At 34.7% G+C, this 20,288-nt stretch overlaps 1 protein-coding gene across 3 annotated transcripts in view; it reads right to left on the bottom strand.

Moving 5' to 3' along the window:
- LOC113403823 (regulator of G-protein signaling loco) overlaps positions 1 to 20,288 on the bottom strand; it is a 91,890-nt gene that overhangs the window by 3,584 nt on the left and 68,018 nt on the right. For 2 of the 3 annotated variants that reach the window (XM_026644438.2, XM_026644440.2), the window contains exons 4-8: positions 4,503 to 4,592; positions 2,801 to 2,964; positions 2,163 to 2,352; positions 1,741 to 1,875; positions 1,053 to 1,205 (exon numbers count right to left, since the gene is read on the bottom strand). In XM_026644438.2, the coding sequence (XP_026500223.2) occupies positions 1,053 to 1,205; positions 1,741 to 1,875; positions 2,163 to 2,352; positions 2,801 to 2,964; positions 4,503 to 4,592 (732 nt within the window). The remainder of the gene's footprint in view (positions 1 to 1,052; positions 1,206 to 1,740; positions 1,876 to 2,162; positions 2,353 to 2,800; positions 2,965 to 4,502; positions 4,593 to 20,288) is intronic. The other variant, XM_026644439.2, reaches the window with a different exon arrangement.

Genomic DNA, 20,288 nt, shown 5'->3' with positions numbered 1-20,288 from the left:
AACTTTGCTTCGCATTTCACAATATTGCGGTATAACAAACAACGTGCTAGCTTAGAACAATAAACGTGTTTGATCACGATGACTTGTCACATCTTATTACTTGTGTTTAGAGTCGTGTTTGTAAATAATATCGGAGATGTATTGTATCATTATTTGTTGCGAGCTTCATTATTGACACAATCAGGTCACCAAAACAAAATATACTTTGTTTATGGAGGTTTTTGTATTATTATCATTGTTATGTTATTGTCTCCTTAACTAATTACACGATATACTTTTTTTAATTTTTACTACGAGTACAGAGTCCTCCGACAAAGTGACACTCTGACATCGCCTTCTAGCATACTGTCAATTGTCAAATATAATAGATTCTAATCAAAGACAATGGGATTTAGACATAGACAATTTTGCTATTTTTTTAATAAATGTTACATTCCTAACAGTTCTTACAGTCTATAAATAATTTTGTATCGTTCATAATATTAATTTAAATTTATCATTAAATAATATTAAAATTAAATGTAACGTATTTTATCGGTATTTCTTTAACAATAGACACAATATTTAATAATCATATGCGACAAACGAGACAGGGAAATGGATTAGTTTTTTTTTAATTAATATTATGAATTAAACTTCATTTCGATCACGTGGTATCGATTGGAGTCGAGTTTAAAAAATACGTAAGTAGAATGTGAACCCGGAACTCAACTCGTGGATATCATAAGAGTCCATTAGTGTAATATTTGTCAAGCTCAACAGATTAATAAGATACGAGGAGCGAGTCGTTACGAATAAAACAGCAGTTTGTATGAATATGGAATTTCGATTTTGGAGTACAGATAATGTACTTATGTACACGTTCACGTAATAACAATACTGGGTATTATTGTGTTCCGATTTGAAAGGTGAGAGAGCCAGTGTAACTACAGGTACAAAAGACATAACATCTTAGTTCCCAAGGTCGGTGGCGATGAGAGAGTTAATACTGCTCTCTTTCGTCTTTAGGAGGTTACCTATTTTCAATTCATAGTCAAGAGTGGTGTACTGACGTCGGTGGCGAGGGGCGCGGAGGGCGCGGCGGGCGCGACGGGCTCGCGGTCGGCGCTGGAGGCGCTGCGCTCGCGCGAGGAGGCGCGCGCCTTCCACGGCAGCAGCGAGCCGCTGCGCCGCCGCTCCGACGCGTTCGACGACGACTTCTTGAGCTGCAAGCAGAGCGCGTCGGCGTTACTATCGGAGCGCTTTCGTATTCGAACCCCCCCCCCCCCTTCTTACACACTTAAATCGCGAAATTATATTATCTATTTCACTAACTTTAATCCTATACTAATTATAGTACAAAATATTATTAAACGCACACAATACGATTTCAGAGCGAGTTCGTTTAGGCATTGTCGGCACAATCGTGACACGATTCATTATTGCATTAACTTAATAAAATTGACTCAACGGGTACTGAAGTCAAAAATTCCCATTACGATAATTATGAGCTGTTAAAATTACAAAGGAAAATTCGATATTCCGCAGGTACTTCTATGCCAATAAAATGTATTCTCCTCTGGCAGCTCTCTCCATTGAGCTTTCTTTTCCTTAGTAATTTTGTAATTAGCAAGTTTTCAGTGTTAAAAATTTTGTACCTTCAGTCCCTTTCTGTGCAATGTGTATGCAAAATTTTGTAATATTATGCCAAGTATATTGTAATATACTGTTGAATGAGCAGACAATGTAATCTAGTCACACCTTAGATGCGTCTGTCGCCGCGTACGGCGGCGGCAAGCCGCGCAGGTCTGCGCGTGCGCACTCTGCGTGCACGCCCGAGCGCAGGAAGCGCGGGTAGCTGTCGAACTTCATCACGTTGAAGATCTGCTTCTGGGCCTGCGGACACATCGGCCTCCGTTATTATATACACTTTATATTTTACAAAATTGAACATTAATTTTTGTTTACGAAAACATTGTGAGAACTTGGATTACCCATTTCATGTTGAAGGAAAGGTGAAAGAAACTTATGTGCGTGAAATGGATAATAAATTCAACATTAATATAAGCATTTAAACAATTCATAATTATTTATAACCGAATTTATTTTAGTAGTAATCCACGGAAGTCAATCTGCCAAATAAAAGACCAGGTTCAAATATTGACTTTGGTACGGAAATATACCTGTGCGAATAGGTCCTGTGGGGGCGGCTGCTGGTGCAGCCTGAGCGCTGCCGCTCGTCTGGCTGCAGCGTCTACGTTTACGGGCTCCGAGGCTCCCTCAGCGAGGTGCCTCTGCCAAATCTCTGCAGCGAGATTACTTCGTTTCTCGTCTTCCTCGCAGCATCTGTACTGCTCACATGACCACCAGAATCTGCAAGAAGTTTATATATTTACAATAAATTCACGCAAACGTTTATTGAAAACTTGGTAACAACTCATAAATATCTAACAACTGAGCCTTTTTCTATCAAGGAGAAGGAGGATCTGAGTCAACCACGTTGAAGCAGTGGTGATACAGATGACCATATTTGTGGCAGAATTTCATCATATACGTAACATTTAGTGCTTACGAGTACACCAAACATTCAATTCATTCAGTTAAACATATTCCATGTAAATATACGGTGTTAAGATTCTTATCTCGAGATCGCAGCGCGATTCAGAGCAAGGACATCGCTACCCGTAGTACATAGTAACTCGTATTATGCTAAACGATACGTCCCTTAACATTAAAATAACATTTTTAAGGAGTTTCCAGCAATTGTCCCTTAATTTTCTCATTTCAAGACAACATTCTTTATAATATAAGAATTAGTTACCTAATGTTTTCAGCGGCGAACTCTTTGGAGAGGAAGTGCGCGAACGCGGCCGCGCCGGGCGGGTCGGCCAGCAGTTGCTCGAGGCCGAGCGACCATCTCGCCACGCCGCCGCAGCTCGTGTTGTTATTGGCTGGCACCGACGCTGAACCTTCGCTCATTTGCTGCTGACAATACATATCCCATGATCCTGACATATAACATGGAATACTTATACACTTGGCGATAAGGTTTTGTGCAAGCCTGTCTAGGTAAGCCCATTCACTCTTCATAAATTCTTCCGTCAAGCAGCAATACTTAGCAGTGTTCCGGTTCAAAGGGGACGTGTAACTATAGACACAAGGCACATAACATCTCAGTTCCTAAGGTTGGTGGCGCGCGATGTAGGGAATGCTAATTTTTTTACAGAACCAGCGTCTACAGTCAGTGCTGATCACTCATCATCAGGTGGCTAATTTGCATGTCAGTCTAACCGTGCCATAAAAAAATACAAATCAGAAATCATGACAGGGATACCAAAACCAGGGAATTTTATCTTAGTTTTCTTAGTTTGTTTGATGTTCTGAAAAATTGAGCCTTACTTATCGGATATATATATAGCTCATTTTAATGTACGTTTTGTAAATATTTATGCTGTAAATTAAAAGGTCTTCATATATAATTACTTGAACGCCAATAAATGGTTAGATAGCACAAATAAATAAGGTTAGTCATCCACACTTATGGGTTTAAAATTAAAATACGTCGACTGTACATTAAGATATTTTTAATTTTTCGAAACAAACAGAGCACTAATCACAGTTTGTAAACACTATATTTGAGCACACACTCAGCTATTATATGCTAACAATGTTTGTCAACTGTAATCATATTTATACAGATATTTCAATTTAATTATTGTATTCCATTTTTATCTATACTAGGCTGATGACAAAGTCCCCTTGACCTATTTCGGTGACGGCGTTCAATCTCGACGAAGATTAGCCAACAGCGCTGAGGATGCTACTGTGCACAAGTGCGACAATACAGGTGCACTCTCTATTCATTTCCTTTTTTTACTCCGTTATGAAGGCAATCCGACATCCGGAATAGAAGAAGGTTATTCGGACGGGTGAGCACAGCCACACATGAAGTATAATTTCTTAACATTCGGATTAACTCAATGGAGTTTTATTTAGACCACTGTTTTTTATATAATAGATTGAAAGACGGGCTAATCGGTCACCTGATGGTAAGTGATCACCGCCGCCCATAGATACAGACGCTGTAAGGAAATTTAACTATTTCTTACGTTACACCAATGCACCACCAACTTCAGGGGCTAAATTGCCTTGTCCCTGTAGGTACACTAACTCACTCACCCTTCAAACCGTAACAAATATTAATTATAGCTGTTTGGCCAATATCATTTTTATTATGTCTCAAAATTATTTTTTATTTTATTGAATTCATACGATTTTTTTTTAATTTTCCGAATGCTGCTAATGTGGCGTAGTAATATTACAAAAACAAAAACAAGAGGCGACTTAACAAAATAATTATTGGACCTTAACGGAACTAACGGAGACCTATCGAATAAGGTGATTATCATTTCGCAATTCCTCAGGCGAGGTGCTAAATTTGCACAGGTGTATATATTGTATATATTTACGTGCACAGTTATGCTTAGGTAGTGCTTAGGTAGGGCATAGATAGGTAAGCATACCTTGCTGTAGATGCGATGGTCGTGATGGCGGTAGGAGCTGCCGGCACCGCTGCCTGTCGTCCAACGTCTGAACGGGGACGACTGTTCACTCTATAACAAACATATTTAATATTAGCTTAGACGTAATATTCCACTTTATACGAGATCAAACAAAAACTAATTAATTATTGAAATATGATACGAGATACACGTTAATGTACCAATCGCTATACAGTGTGTTCACATTTGTTGCTAAAATTTTGGTAATATAAAATAATGTACGTACATGCATAACTAAATATAGTTTACCGGGTGTTTAGTTTTAGAGGCTCAAATCGGTTGTTTAGTCTGTACAGATTAAATAATAATCACGAAAACCTAACAATTGTTCGCTGTCGAAGTTTTTGCTCGAAAACTAATTTATTATTTAATTTTAATTAATTATAATATAATTAAATTTAAATTTAAAACATCAGAGAGAGAGAGGGAGACGGAGCGCTATAAACATTATATTGGTACAAGACAGACTTGCCTAGTGCGGGACCACTGGATGTTTTGTGACTATGTTAACTTTTCATGTCAATAATTTTTTTTTTATTTATTTTATTTTATATATAAATAAATATTTTATTAACGAACCGATGTGTATCAATTTCAATGATTACATTTATTAATATTCACCTAACATAAGTCACTCTGCCTTAATCTTATATATGGAAAACCCTAAATATATAAAAGAAATATAAAAATCCATTACATATATTTTGAAAGGATCGCGTATACGCGTAACGAGTAGGGCAGATACCGTACCTTTGAGACGGTCAAGAAGTGCCGACAATTCTTTCCGAGAAGACCACATTGATATGTGTATAAAGAGGATCGGATTTCGTATACCGTGAGAAAGAAATTGAAGGGCAACGGAGGTCATGTCTAGAACGTTCCATGTATGATAAGAAATCTAAACAAATTTTCTATTTTTACTTTCCTTTTTTTAATTGTCATTCAAAAGTTATCGTGTCTTTTAACCTTAAATTATCAATTGAATTGAAGCGTATTTTTTAAATGTTCATAATGATATGCGTTTAATGTGAATGTAAAATGTATGTTCGATGATAAATATATTTTATATTGATAATGTTTAAGTAGTATTTAAAGCCAGTGGAGTTATTAAGCAAGCTGTAAAGCGCTTTCGGCGCTTTCTCTGCCGCGACGCGTAAGACATCAACTGTATAGGTACAGTTTGAATCTATAATATTAATAAAACAAATTTGTTTGTTTGTATGAAGATGTCATTTTTGTGCTAGCCCGCCTAGGTAGGTTAGGTACCACTCATCACATATTCTACAATACGCCAAACAGCAGGACCTGGGTATTGTCGTGTTCCGGTTTCAAGGGTAAGCGACACAAGGGACATGACATCTTAGTTCTCAAGGTTGGTGGCTCATTGGCGATGTAAGGAATGGTCAGATGTTATGTCCCTTGTGCCAGTAATTACACTGGCTCACTCCCTCTTCGAAACGAAACACAACAATACTATGTATTGCTGCTTGTAGAATATCTGATAAATACCTTTCCAGGTGGGCTTGTACAAAGACCTGACACCAAGCGGATTCCGAACCTTATCCTTAAAAGAAGTACTTATATAACATAACATAACATAAACAGCCTGTAAATTTCCCACTGCTGGGCTAAGGCCTCCTCTCCCTTTGAGGAGAAGGTATGGAGCGGGTTGGTGGAATACACATGTGGCAGAATTTCGTTGAAATTAGACACATGCAGGTTTCCTCACGATGTTTTCCTTCACCGCCGAGCACGAGATGAATTATAAACACAAATTAAGCACATGAAAATTCAGTGGTGCCTGCCTGGGTTTGAACCCGAAATCATCGGTTAAGATGCACGCGTTCTAACCACTTTGCCATCTCGGCTCAAAGAAGTACTTATACGATTATATTTGTATGTATATTGTTATATTATTTACTTTACAAATTGATTTGATTTGAAATAAATACGCGAAATGCTTTCCGACACTATTAAAGGAGACCGGGTTACGCTCACGACCTGAATATTAAGACGCGTTTATTTGTTCAATATTAAACAAGCACTCACATTTAGGTCACTAAGACGATTTATTTAGACATCAGTGATTTACGAATTCATCATTTCAAATTCCAAAATATATACTAATATTATAAATACGAAACCAAATCTGTCCGTTACTCTATCACGGTCAAAGAACAGAAACGAATTTGATGACATTTGAAATGAAGTAAGTTTGAACCGCAAGGACATAGGCTACTTTTATACGTCTTAACTACTCGACCTATGATCATTTAATTTTGCATACAAGTTGTCAGAGACGCAGAAAAGGACATCATACGTAGACATTGCTAACAACCTTAACCCCCCCCCCCGCCTCTTCGCAGGCGAAGCCGAGTGCAGAAACTAGTAATATTTCTTACACGTTATCAGTTAAATTGTTTAGTCATTTTTAATTACGTTTGATTATAAACATGCAGTGTTAAATAATAAAATATATTTAAGTTCCGTGATGGTTAGAAGACGTGAATCTTATCCGATGTCTATGAGTTGAAACCCAGCCATGCACCACAAAATTTGCATGTGCTTAATATGTGTTTTGTCAGCGGTGAAGGAAAACATCGTGAGGAAACTCGCACGTGGCGGATCATGTATTCAACCCGCTTTAGAGCATGGTGGTGGAGATCCCAACATTCTTATCAAAAAGGAAAGGACGCTTTAGCCCAGATATGGGACAAACATAGGCATTCGAGTTTATTTCCATAATTTTAAAATGCATTTTCAAAATGTTTAACAACTATTTAGTTAATACAATTCAAAATTATAGACAAAAATAATTACCTGAATTAAGTACTACATTGATTAAGTATTTTGCATGTAAGTTTGTTAATCTTCTTTATTTTTAATTTCGACTCAACATCTTATCGAAAATAAAAATCAATATTTAACATAGTTAAAACATGGCGCCTTTTTTATTTAACGTCTCGACATTTTACACTCTTATCTCTAATAAGAATGGCATTTATGTTTGTGATGAGAACACTGATGGGCAGATAGAGCTTCGGAAGAACCTGAACAAAATATACATTAACTGGGTATTGTAGTGTTAGAATACCAAACACTAAGTATTGATTTTTATCTTTAAGCAGGAAAAAAAATTGAAAGGTTTTTCAGGATATCGTTTAAAGATCCTCTGATCGAATATTCACAAAAACATTATTATTGTAAGCAGTATTTGTCCTCATTGCCAACTTATGCCAACCACATGATTTCACTTGCGCCTTTGACTGCACTGGCATTAATTTTTATTAATCAATTTATTGTTGTAAATACGTATAAAACGATAAAAATATTAACAATACATTGATACTTTATATTAGCCTTGAATTGATAAAGTTATTTATGGAATAAAAGAACCCGCTACCATATATATTATATTTTATTGACAAAAATGTAATGTTAAAAATCTGACTCTGAATCTGAATATATATTTTATGAAGAGTCTAGATTACAAAATGATATATTATTATGTAGAATTTGTATTTTTAATGTAAATAATACTTTTGGGCCTTATTAGTGGATTTCTTTGTACCTATAAATTAAAAAAAAAACATATTCCCAAAGATTTACCGTCAATAGTTACGCGCATTCCAAATTTAAATACAGACTTATATAAAAAGGCGTATGTCATTTCTATTCTAATACAGATAAGAAATAAAAAATATATATATTTTATATAACCTTTTCAATTACCAATTAACTCACGAACTAGTTTCACATTTTAACAGTATACTGTTAAATGTAAGTATTTCTATAGAAATAGTCAAAATATACATTTTATTATTTTGATTATAATAAAGAAAGCGATTAAAAAAATCGGCCCAAAGTGTCATTATTAATTATATTAATTACCTCAGGCTTCGAATCAGTTATATACCAAACAACCATTTTACGACCCAGCACATATAATTACAGATAAAATATTATCTCACAGTTACAGAAATTACGAAGATACGACAACTGCACTCAAATCAAAATTGAATGTGTCACTTGTTCTAAACTAAAAAAAAAAACGTACGTTTAAACGCGTATCGTTCTGTGTACTGAACGAGCTAAAACAGTAGTCACCATTGCAAACATAACGCGCAAACCATTACAACAATCACAGTCCAAACAGCCCCGTTTCCGGTCGCGGCGCTCGGCGCAGTGTGCCAAATGGCGGGGAGACGCGGAAAAAGTTGATCAATGTGTCATCATTGGTACTTTGTAAAGAGAGTACTATATGAATAATGACTTATGTTACATTGTCGTACATCGTTGACATTTCTCGATTGAGTGTTTGCGCAAAAGTGTAACAAACCTGCTCGGCAAAACCGCACTGGTTGATTAGGCGATAGAGGGGTCACATCATGATTTGAAAAAGTTAATGGCGTAATAATCAGTTAACGTCCCACTGCCAAACAATGGCTTCTTAATCTATTAAGAAGCTGACTTTATAGCACCGATCCTGTGCTCCAGGTTAGAGGCTAAAATGTGCTAGAATTTCATTTGAAACCTGTGTTCAAGAATATCGTAAACAAGATATTAAACAGAATAAAGTACATGATAACTAAGCAGTGCCTGCTTGGATTTGAACTTGCTATCATCGGCTAAAATCCAAACATTCCAACCGCTCTCGACCCAGTCCAAATCAATGCAATAATATTTATAAAAAAACATAACAAAAACAAATATATATTTCTCTGATCTAATTTAAACATACACAAGTAACCTTGATATGTAACATTTAATATCAGAAACGATAAATACTTCGCAAATCACAGCCTATTAGAATATGGTCAAGGGCGATCCTATATTTACAAATACTTCAAAACGATCGTCCGACCTCCTTTTGAATCGTAACGTCCTGGCTGGAGACGTACGGAGCAATGATAGTTTATTAACAGCCAATGCCAAATCAAATTCAATATTTACGATAACTATTTACTGAGGATAAAAGACAGTACATATATGTATTGGTATTTGATTTTTAATATTAGCTTAAAAAAATACTTATTTGAAAAAATATTGGACGATTTTCGAATCATTTCAAATATTCTATGCGTGGAGGATTTAAGTCGAGATCATAAAGTTTTATATTTTTTTTCAAACAGAAGGACAAACGCTTAATTTATTTAAGTAAAGAATGTGTAAATATTTATTGCACACAAATTAATAAAATGTTTAACCAGATGTACAATAAATTTCAGAATGTATAATGTGTAATTAGCTCTCTGTCATCTCAAACCTACCGATGATCAATCCCTCCTGCCTTGTTCAACCTACGTGACATTGGCGAATTAATCTGTTTCATGTTAGCACAAGTAAAACACATTAAGCTAAGAATTCAATTGAATTATAAATGTACGCAATAGTTTATTACAGTGGAAGTATGTACAAACATTGTTTTATTAATATTAGACCTAAATAACTATTTGTTATCTATAATATATTAACAGTTTAAGACAAAAAGAAAAAGAAGGTAACCAATTATTTCATTTTATTTTTTATTTTATGGTATAATTTGGCGGACCAGCAAATGGGCCACCTCATGGTAAGTGGTCATGTAGTCTTTAACGTAGAATTTCGATTTCACGTGGCTACCTGTCCTTACAAGCTTAACTAACTGAATTTTAAATCTCATTCCCCAAAATCACAAATTTGGCGTTTAAGCCTATCTTCCTTCCTTATTTAATTATTAATAAATTGATTGGGTATTTGGGTACAGAATATAGTTAATATTTGTAACAACACCAGGAAAATGAGTACAAAATTTCACACTACACACACACCAGTCGAAATAAATAAAAGCTCATACAAATTAATAAAACGATTAATAACAATCAATAAAGGATGTAATTTTTTTTCGTTTTTAGCTTCTAACTTATACGGTTCGTATGACGTCACACGGCGCAGGGTCGCGTGTTCTGGCTACCATCCAGTTGATCACTTGAATGACCACTATGGGGCTAAGGACACGCATTGTTCTACATATGGCAATGTTTCGTACCCAACAATATCTATTGACGCAATTTAGCTTCACATTGTTTAAAATGTTTATTCGTTCAAATCAATCGATTATATTCGAATGAAAAAGGTTGAATAGTTTTGTATGGCTGTTTAGGATATCGTCGTCCCCATTCCTAACTAGTATCATCTATTTCTCTGAAAAGGGGCATTGATAAAATATATATGTATGTCTATACATTTATGATACCGGTCATTACAGTGCTTGGTACCACTGAGCCGTCTTGGATATCCAAAATAAAATTTAATTTAGTCTTTATAAAAAACTCACACCATCACACCGAAATGGCTGAACGGATAGCAAAATTATCACACTAGAAGTCACGATTACGTCATTGAACAGGATACTTCTTTTTCAAAGACATTATATAATATTAAAAAAAAAAAATAACAACTAATTTTTATCTCATTTTTTTTTAAATTTAAATGAGATCAAACTTTGTTTGTAGTTTTAAAAAAAAACAATTAAAATTGTATCGTCGCTGCGAATCACGCATACAACAGAGAATATCAAAATAAATTATCGCATAAGCTGTAAAAATGATTCAGTGTTGCCCGAAACGAGGATGTTTATATTTGAACAATTTATCTCGTCAATGCAACGAGATGAAGGTCCATATAGATCCGGATTCGATTCCAGTATGTCGGAAGGTTAATTACGGGATATCACGCCTCGTATTCATTTTTGATTTCGACGAATGTATACGCGCCGAGATGGCCCAATGGTTAGAACGCGTGCATCTTAACCGATGATTTTTCGGGTTCAAACCCATGCAAGCACCACTGAATTTTCATGTGCTTAATTTGTGTTTATAATTCATCTCGTGCTCGGCGGTGAAGGAAAAAATCGTGAGGAAACCTGCATGTGCCTAATTTCAACGAAATTCTGCCACATGTGTATTCCACCAAACCGCATTGGAGCAGCGTGGTGGAATATGCTCCATACCTTCTCCTCAAAGGGAGAGGAGGCCTTGGCCCAGCAGTGGAAAATTTACAGGCTGTTTATGTTTTATGTTTATTATGAATGTATTCGTAGAGATTAAATTCATATGTACGTATTTTACATCTTTGTCTAATTAATGAACCTTTAAATTGATTACATTATTTAGATTATGTATAATGTTAATGTAGCTGAAGGTGACTCCGAAATGGTGGTATAAAATATTATGACTTATTTCGCCATTTACATGATGGGATTTTTTATTATAAATCAAAATCGTCATTTAACAAACTATATTAAGTGATCTACCACCGGTTCGGAATGTAGATTCAAGCGAGAATAACCGGCAAGAAGCTCAGTAGTTACTGTTTTTCAACATCTAAAATATAGAAATTTTCATATCTCCAAGATCAAAGATTTATAAACCACCACCATTTACTTGGTAGTAGGGATTTGTGTGATTGAATATTATTTAAGAAATAAATAATATTCCACACTGCGCGAATATCTATGGGCAGTGGGGAACCACTTATTAGTGGCACCAGTAATCGAGAAGTAACGTGGAAACCGGCTGTCATGGTAGAGACATGTTATGCGGAATGAGGACCATGTTGTGAGAAAGGTCTTGAGCATGGGCATGGATGGAAATAGAGGAAGAGGACGACCGAAGAAACGTTGGATGGATTGTGTGAAAGACGATATGGCTGGAAAGAAAGTTACTTGTGAGATGACGTCAGACAGAGAAGTATGGAAGAAGAAGAGAATAAAATTGGGATAAGGGCAGGAGGATGACGATGATGATGATGATGATGGAGAACCATTTGAACATCCGCCTACCGATGCCATAAAAAAAAAACCTCGTCTCATAGAAAACGTTAATTTAATCAATCAATCAAATAATACTCTCGTTTATAATACATATCTTTTCCTGCCATTCTCCTCTTCAATTCGTCCTTGTCATCACATCCATCTCCCTCGCATCACTCCTCACACACTCCATTCGTATCTTTTGAGGTCGTACTCTTCCCCTTCTACGCTCAGGCTCATCACTCTTACATACTCAATCCATATGTAGTTCATAGAAAACAATTGAACGTTACTTTATATAGATATTATGTAACATCCGCAGAGCGCACCTAAAAGTATTTCGTTATAAAACTACTTGTAATTAACGTTTCTCAACGTTATTTATTATCGATAATTACACTGTATATAATTACTGATTGATTTATATATTTCGATGGAGCGAGTTTTCATTAATACGTATATTAAGCTTATTTATACGCATACATAAATGACTACTACCACTAAATCAATATATATAAAGCTTATACTAAAAAATGCAACGCGTTTCAGACAAGGTTTAAGTACATAACATTTCACCTTCATGTTCTGCGGTGAGTTTCGAGTTTCTTTTTATAGAATAGGGCACCAATAATTCTACTAACAAGTTGTCACTTTCGAATCGAAACGTGATCGTTGCCGTTAAACCATTTTCTTATTCAACTAACACAACGATCCAGTTGCAGTTCGTTCGAAGTTAGACGGTAACAGATTCAAGTACGTAATCGAACCGTTGAATTAGTAGAATTTGTCCCCAATTACGATTTAAATGAGGTTTGTTTTCTTGAGAAATAGAATCGGCAACATATAGCTACTGCTATAAGTAGAATTACCATACACGTGCCATATACCACAACCAAGTTAATTGACATAGAAAATTTCATATGTTATATTTTGTATCTGTTGATGTTTATCGTAAACCCTTCAAGTACCTACTCAATAATATCTTATTAAAACGCATTAATAACATTTTCCTGTCCCGCCAAAACATGACAGACAGCGCACAGCTTGAAAACAGGAAAACATTAAACTTTTATGTAATTATATTTCATAATTATTCGCTTGTTCGTTTATTTCTCATGTGGAGTTGCAAAAATACTTTTAGGAATTTGATTTCAGAGACATGTACGGCTTCCTCTGCATAATGGTAAACGTAAATGCTGGGCTCGTTGCTTGCTGGTTAGTTCTAGCTCACCGTTCGTTTGATTTGCTAAACTCAAAATTTCCCTTAGGTAACATAAGTATGAAACTTAATAATGAACAATAAATGCAATTTAATTATGTTTTTGTTTAAACAACGCTGAATACCAGCGATTTTAATATATATTTTTCTCCTAATATTATCTTCTGGAATTTCTTTCAAATAAATATCTAGTAGAATGTCTTCAATCGAAACAATTTCAGAACACATTATCTTTCATTAACGGAAATCAGAAACTGTTTTATTACATATAAGCTGCTCGGCACGCTTTCACCTGCTGATGCTCCGCTCCCATGGGGCGTAGCGTAATAATATTTTATTTTTTTTAGCATTAGCAGCCTGTAAATTTGCCACTGCTGGGCTAAAGGCCTCCTCTCCCTTTGAGGAGAAGGTTTGGAGCATATTCCACCACGCTGCTCCAATGCGGGTTGGCGGAATACACATGTGGCTGAATTTCGTTGAAATTAGACACATGCAGGTTTCCTCACGATGTTTTCCTTCACCGCCGAGCACGAGATGAATTATAAACACAAATTAAGCACATGAAAATTCAGTGGTGCCTGCCTGGGTCTGAACCCGAAATCATCGGTTAAGATACACGCGTTCTAACCACTGGGCCATCTCGGCTTGTAATAATAATAACCTCTCCTAATTCCTAAATAAACTAGGAATAGCGGGAAGATTTTACAAAATCGGAATCCTAATCCTAAGATTAGCGCGTACAAACAAACAAACTCTTCGGGTTATTGTATTACTATGGTATAAATAATTTACAAACTCTACATAGTATAAAACAAAGCCGCGCCGTCTGTACGCTTAGATCTTTCACACACAACTACGCAACGGATTTTAATGCGGACTCATCAATAAACAGAGAGATTCAAGAGGAAGGTTATACATGCTCATTAAAGTGGAGAAAAGTCGAGGATTTCAATTTCACTAGTCGGAAAAAACAGGATTTTTTTATTTTTATGTTTTTTTCTTCAGTGTATATAGACCCTAATTGTACCCGTGTGAATGAACCCGGGATGGGTAGCTAGTATTATTTGTATGTAAAGTATAGAAAAGTCGAGAATTTTGACTTTCTAAATCGGTTTTCGTTCTTCAATTCTTCAATATAAAAGTTGCATGTAATAATGGTCCCCGTGTGGAGCCGGGACGGATATAAAACAAATGAAAAAGTCATCTTTATACTCACAATCCACTGTAATCTCGTCACTAATTTCTCCACTGTTAACGTAGGCATCGTTTCAGATACAACGGACTACACGAAGGAAAACCGCACTCAATTCAAAATAATCGACGCGATGTTAATCTATCAATAAAAAAATATATATATTTAAAACCACTATCAATAGAGTGTAACAGCCAAAATCTAGATATAAACCTAACGCTTAGATGCATCCAGCCAGCGGAAGCGGTTTTACGACTGGACCGAATTTGATTATACGTAATAAAAAATTTAAATAAAACTAAATCACGGCATTTTATTTCGTCTATAATTCCTAATTCATCGTATCTATCCAAGCTATTTTTATACATACAAAATTTTGCTACATATATATTGCTAAGAAAAATAAACAAGACTTTTGTTGTTAGTAATACTGCAGCGATTTACTCAAATAAAACATTATGTTGGAAATATATAATAACTACCAATTAATATTTAAATGATTTTATTAATATCAATGCAACGGCTTAAAATGCAACACCGTTAAGCCAGCCTGGCTGAAATTTATAGTTTTATTTGGACTTTAAAATTAACACAGATAAAACCTAGTCATAAAAACGAACGTGAAGTTCCTAACATTTTAGGTGATAAAAAAAAATCGTGAGCACTAGAATTGCGAGCTATAAACTTCTACTGATAGGGTTTTAAAAACTAAACAGGTTATAAAAATAATATTACATTCTAAAAACAATGCTTCACACTGTTCTGAAGAAAAATATTTATTAGCACTAGTGCGGACACGTCCGTCTCGCGATGAAGTCGCGTACTAACTAACGAAGGTGTTAAAACGGAATGGGCGTTGATTAATTTGTTACCTTATCTGTGACATTATCAGATTAGCACGTAACTAATGCGTGCTGCCGTGAAGCACGCAACGGGATAGAACCAAACCCACACAGTCCTTTGAGTAGTGTGCCTACTTCGAGGGTAAACAATTCGTAAACAACCTTTATTAGCTAAGTAGATACCAAAGTGGAACTGAAGGTTGACGTTTGCGTAAACTCTCCTGGGTAGATAACTCTCAGTAATCTAACTAATATCTTTGCCGAAAAACTTCAACGTTTTGTATTACTACAATACGACCAATGTACTTAAACAAGGTACAAAAGGTGCTTTGCATGTACGTAATACAATTTTAAAATTATTGACATATAACGCACAGCTCATACCGGTGGTAAATATAATGAAATTTTGAACAGGAATGTCACGTGAAACGTAAATGGGCTCTAAAGAAGGATTAGGGATATCAAAGGGGTAAATTAGGAAATAAAAGTATGTATGGAATATCATCATATATGTCTATATTATTAAACATTTGGAAAATTAATTGTGAGAGATTGTTATCATCAACGTTGTCCCTCCAAACAATAAGCTTTACGCTCGGTTGGTGATAAAAAAGGGATATAAGTAATACGTTGAGTCCAGGCAGTGCTAATATTTATAATGAAAATTGAAATATACTATATTCAAGTAGGCTGAAATGGAAGACCACTTCTATGATCAGAGAATTATAGCTGAGTTCATTAGATCATTAAAATTCCTTCTAAATAAAAAAAACGATAAAATATTTTTAGAATTGCAAGATGAAGCAAATAAATAATAATAAATATTGGACAACGTCACATACATTACTCGGATCCCAATGTAAGTAGCTAAAGCACTTGTGTTATGGAAAATCAGAAGTAACGACGGTACCACAAACACCCAGACCCAAGACAACAGAAAACTAATGAACTTTTTCTACATAGACTCGGCCGAGAATCGAACCTCGGAGACCTCGGAGTGGCATATCCATGAACAACGGTATACACACTACTCGACCACGGAGGTCGTTAAATAAATTAATATTATATTCTACTATAAATAAATTACTATTCTTGGAATAAAACGGACACATAAAACAAATAATAAAAATAGAATATATAAATAAATTAAATCAGGATTTAAATAAACATAGTCAAACTACAAAGTATTGTTCATAAGAGTACAACTTACAAAGTAGTGTACTACCAATGGTCAACCACGAAGATCTAAAGGACGACATGAAACAATAACTCTCCGCCCCTCCGACCCCCCCCCCCCTATAATCACCAAAGTACTTCAAGACAATAATGAAAAGTTTTTCATACTTATCACAAGAATGTATTTAACATTTTGTAAATAATCTCAATGTAAATAGAATTTTGAACTCTATTACTTTAATTATAGAATAAGTATTCCTTTATTTTAATACGCGGGAGTGCACCCGTTCTTTATCTATGTAATACGGAACGATATCGTCATGTGAAGGACCTTTTGATACGAGCGATAAGGGAAGATAATTCGAACAATACATACCAATTTGTATCAATAATCCAGTGGATTACATTTAGTCAATAAAGAAATCTTATCTTATGTAAGTGCTTTGTATGTTAGCAATAAAACGTTAAAAAAAATACCGACTCTAAGAGATTTCCTAATTGCACTTCTCGGTGGAACCTTCGTTGTAAGCCGGCGATTTACATTTAATTCTACGAATCGATAGTGCTTTTGGGCGCTATTTTGGAGAATATTTTGATTTCGATAAACGAGAAAAAGCGACGATAGTAATCACTGGAGATGATCGACACGTGCGCTAAATTATATTATAATAAGTAGATCAATAGATCAGATAACTAAAATAAGACGAAAATAGATTTACAAAAATAGATTCGATCATTTCAATGAGATAAGCATTCGAAATCGTTTCTCGTTTAGGGAATCGATGTAAAGCAAGGATAGACTTCGCACGAAGAAGGTCGTATAAGTTGAAATCGGATCCAAACAAGAACCAGAAGTAGATAATTAAACCTTATATAAATGGTTTTTAAATATTAGTGGCCAAGATTAAGTCAACTCATTCAGTCAGATGAATATGATGATAGAACTGATCATGATAGGTAATACAGAGATTTCAGTGCCTTAAAGTTACCGTAACGGAATCTATAAAAGGCCAAGAATAAGTCGATGTTTGAGGACCAGCAAGTCATTGAATAGATGATAATATCACCAGGATAGATAAAAATTATAAGTACAAGGCGACCAATGAACCTAGAGACCTAAAGACTTAAATAACGATGATGCTCTAACGCGAAGTATGCAAATTGTAAAATTAACGAGCAATTTATGTAAACATTGTTATAAGTATTAATTTTGCAATTACACGTCCAATTAGCGTTTTATTGTCAGGATGGCATATTCTTTCAACGATAAGAGAACATTTTATATGATTCTCTTACTATTGTTATGTACAGTGAAGCATGCATAAGACTTTTATGATAGACTTAAAACATATCTGTAATAACAGGTTTGATTTCAATATATTTAAAAGACTTGTCACGAACGCAAGTCATATTGTTATTGTGGAAATTTGTTAGCGCAAACACATAGGAACTTTCTATTGCCCCCCTCAAATACTCATAGTTCGATGGGACAGCAATGATTGAGGGAACGGATACAAAAATGGTTATTATAATCCATACAGATATCCATCAATTCATCATCTATTAAACATCTTGTCTATTAAGAAAAGTTTTATGCTGTTGAGTAGTGCTTACAAGAGCGCTTAGAGATCACAGCGACGAATGACACAGCGCAGTAGATCGAGGCAGTTTCTAATTTCTTAATATGGCATTTATTGATATTTTGAAGTCACCCCTGGTGGTAGTCACTGTACGATCTAATGTAGGTAATAAATTGTATCCGCTTAAGTACATAGATTAAATAAGAGCTTTTAATTTTATAGATTACTATTTAACATAACGTCAACGCGGTATAGATCAATTCACTCACGAAGGCGCGCCCCTCCACACTAAAATAGCGTGCATTAGTAACGGTGACACGCGTGCTTTCAATGTTTTAGTGTGCGTGAGATAACTGATTATAAAATACAAATTAGCTAGATTAAATAATTACGAGCGAGCGCCTTCTTGACTGAACAGATCTATAATGTTGTATGCACCTAACATATGTATATAATTGTACTGTAATGCGGGTGCCACAGGACAGTGCTAGTTATAATATTTATAACTAGCTATGCCCGCGACTTCGTGCGCGTTTGAATTTGATAAAAAAAGCTATTGTTGCAACCTAAGTTACTCCTTTCTACATCAGCTATCTGCCAGTGAAAGTCCTGTCAAAATCGGTCTACCCGTTCCAGATATTAGCCGAAACAAACAGACAGACAATAATTGAAAAAAAAAATATTTAGTATATGTACCGTGTATACATACATATGTTTTGAGTAAAAAGCGGTTATTTTAATATTACAAACAGACTTTCCAATTTTATTATATGTATAGATATATTTCTTGCTACATGTATTAAAGGAACTGTCGTCTGTCTGTCTAGACTGGACCGTATCCGTATGGTGAAACTTCTATAAAGTATAAACGATTGTAATTCTGCATATTAATTAACCTTTGCATTGAATTATAATAATTTAATTTGAATCGATATAAGACTGCTGTTTTTGTGTTGAAACTATTTCATGCATTTTTTTTATTTTCTTGTGATGAAAGGAGATTAATTATTATCAAATTCTAATAATTTAAGGTCATAATATACAAACTCACTACGAGATATTTAATAAAAATTATCGAACAGGTCAATTGCTTTAATTTTACTCTACATATATAAAGTACTTATATACATATGTATATATGTTACGAATGTTTACACTACGTATAACACGTATGTGATGAATAATTTTAATAGAAATATAATTCTTTACCGTTATCACAAATTCAAATTAATATTAATAAGGAATTATTAAATTTCCAAATGAAACATACCAGGCATTATCATTCATTACATTACAAATCTTACCTGCAAGACAACAGCAGACGTCAATGCAAAAATAACTCTTACGCCTTAAGAAATAAAGCATATAAAAAAACTAAGCTTTCTTAGAAATTTCAAACTTTCACATTGAACTAAATCACATTTACCATTTTTAAAATCACCGAACACTCTTATCGTAACTACATAAGACATAAAATTCGTTTAATATAAAATTTTCAACTTACAACTTTAATTTAGCTTCTATAGACTAGTCACATTCATTATGATACACAATTAATAGCCTTATTACAAGGTCATAAGTTATATTTATGAATGAAACTGCCACTTTTATAATGTAAACGTTAGACTCGGCCAGCGAAGCCTACGTGCGAATGCCAACTGTTAAAATAACAACTTACACCGTCACGGTCTACGTCATGTTCCCACATTAATCTGTTCTGGTAACGAATAATAATAATAATTTTAATTCTTAATACTTAGGTCGTAAAGGTGATTCTCGTGAGAAATTGTCGTAACTTTGAGTGATGTAGCTTCATTTACATTTTTTAAATGCGGTTGAATTAAAACGTTCATAAAAATAGAAATTTCACTAAAATGAGGAAAGTATGGCATTAAAAAAACTTTACGACTTTTGCCAAGTCATTTTAAGTAGTAGTAAACATTAAA

This window comes from Vanessa tameamea, chromosome 20, assembly GCF_037043105.1.
Source record: "Vanessa tameamea isolate UH-Manoa-2023 chromosome 20, ilVanTame1 primary haplotype, whole genome shotgun sequence".
In the NCBI taxonomy this organism is placed as follows: Eukaryota; Metazoa; Arthropoda; class Insecta; order Lepidoptera; family Nymphalidae; genus Vanessa; species Vanessa tameamea.
The sequence above is the reverse complement of the archived record's forward strand: the minus strand, read 5'-3'. Positions and strand labels throughout refer to the sequence as shown.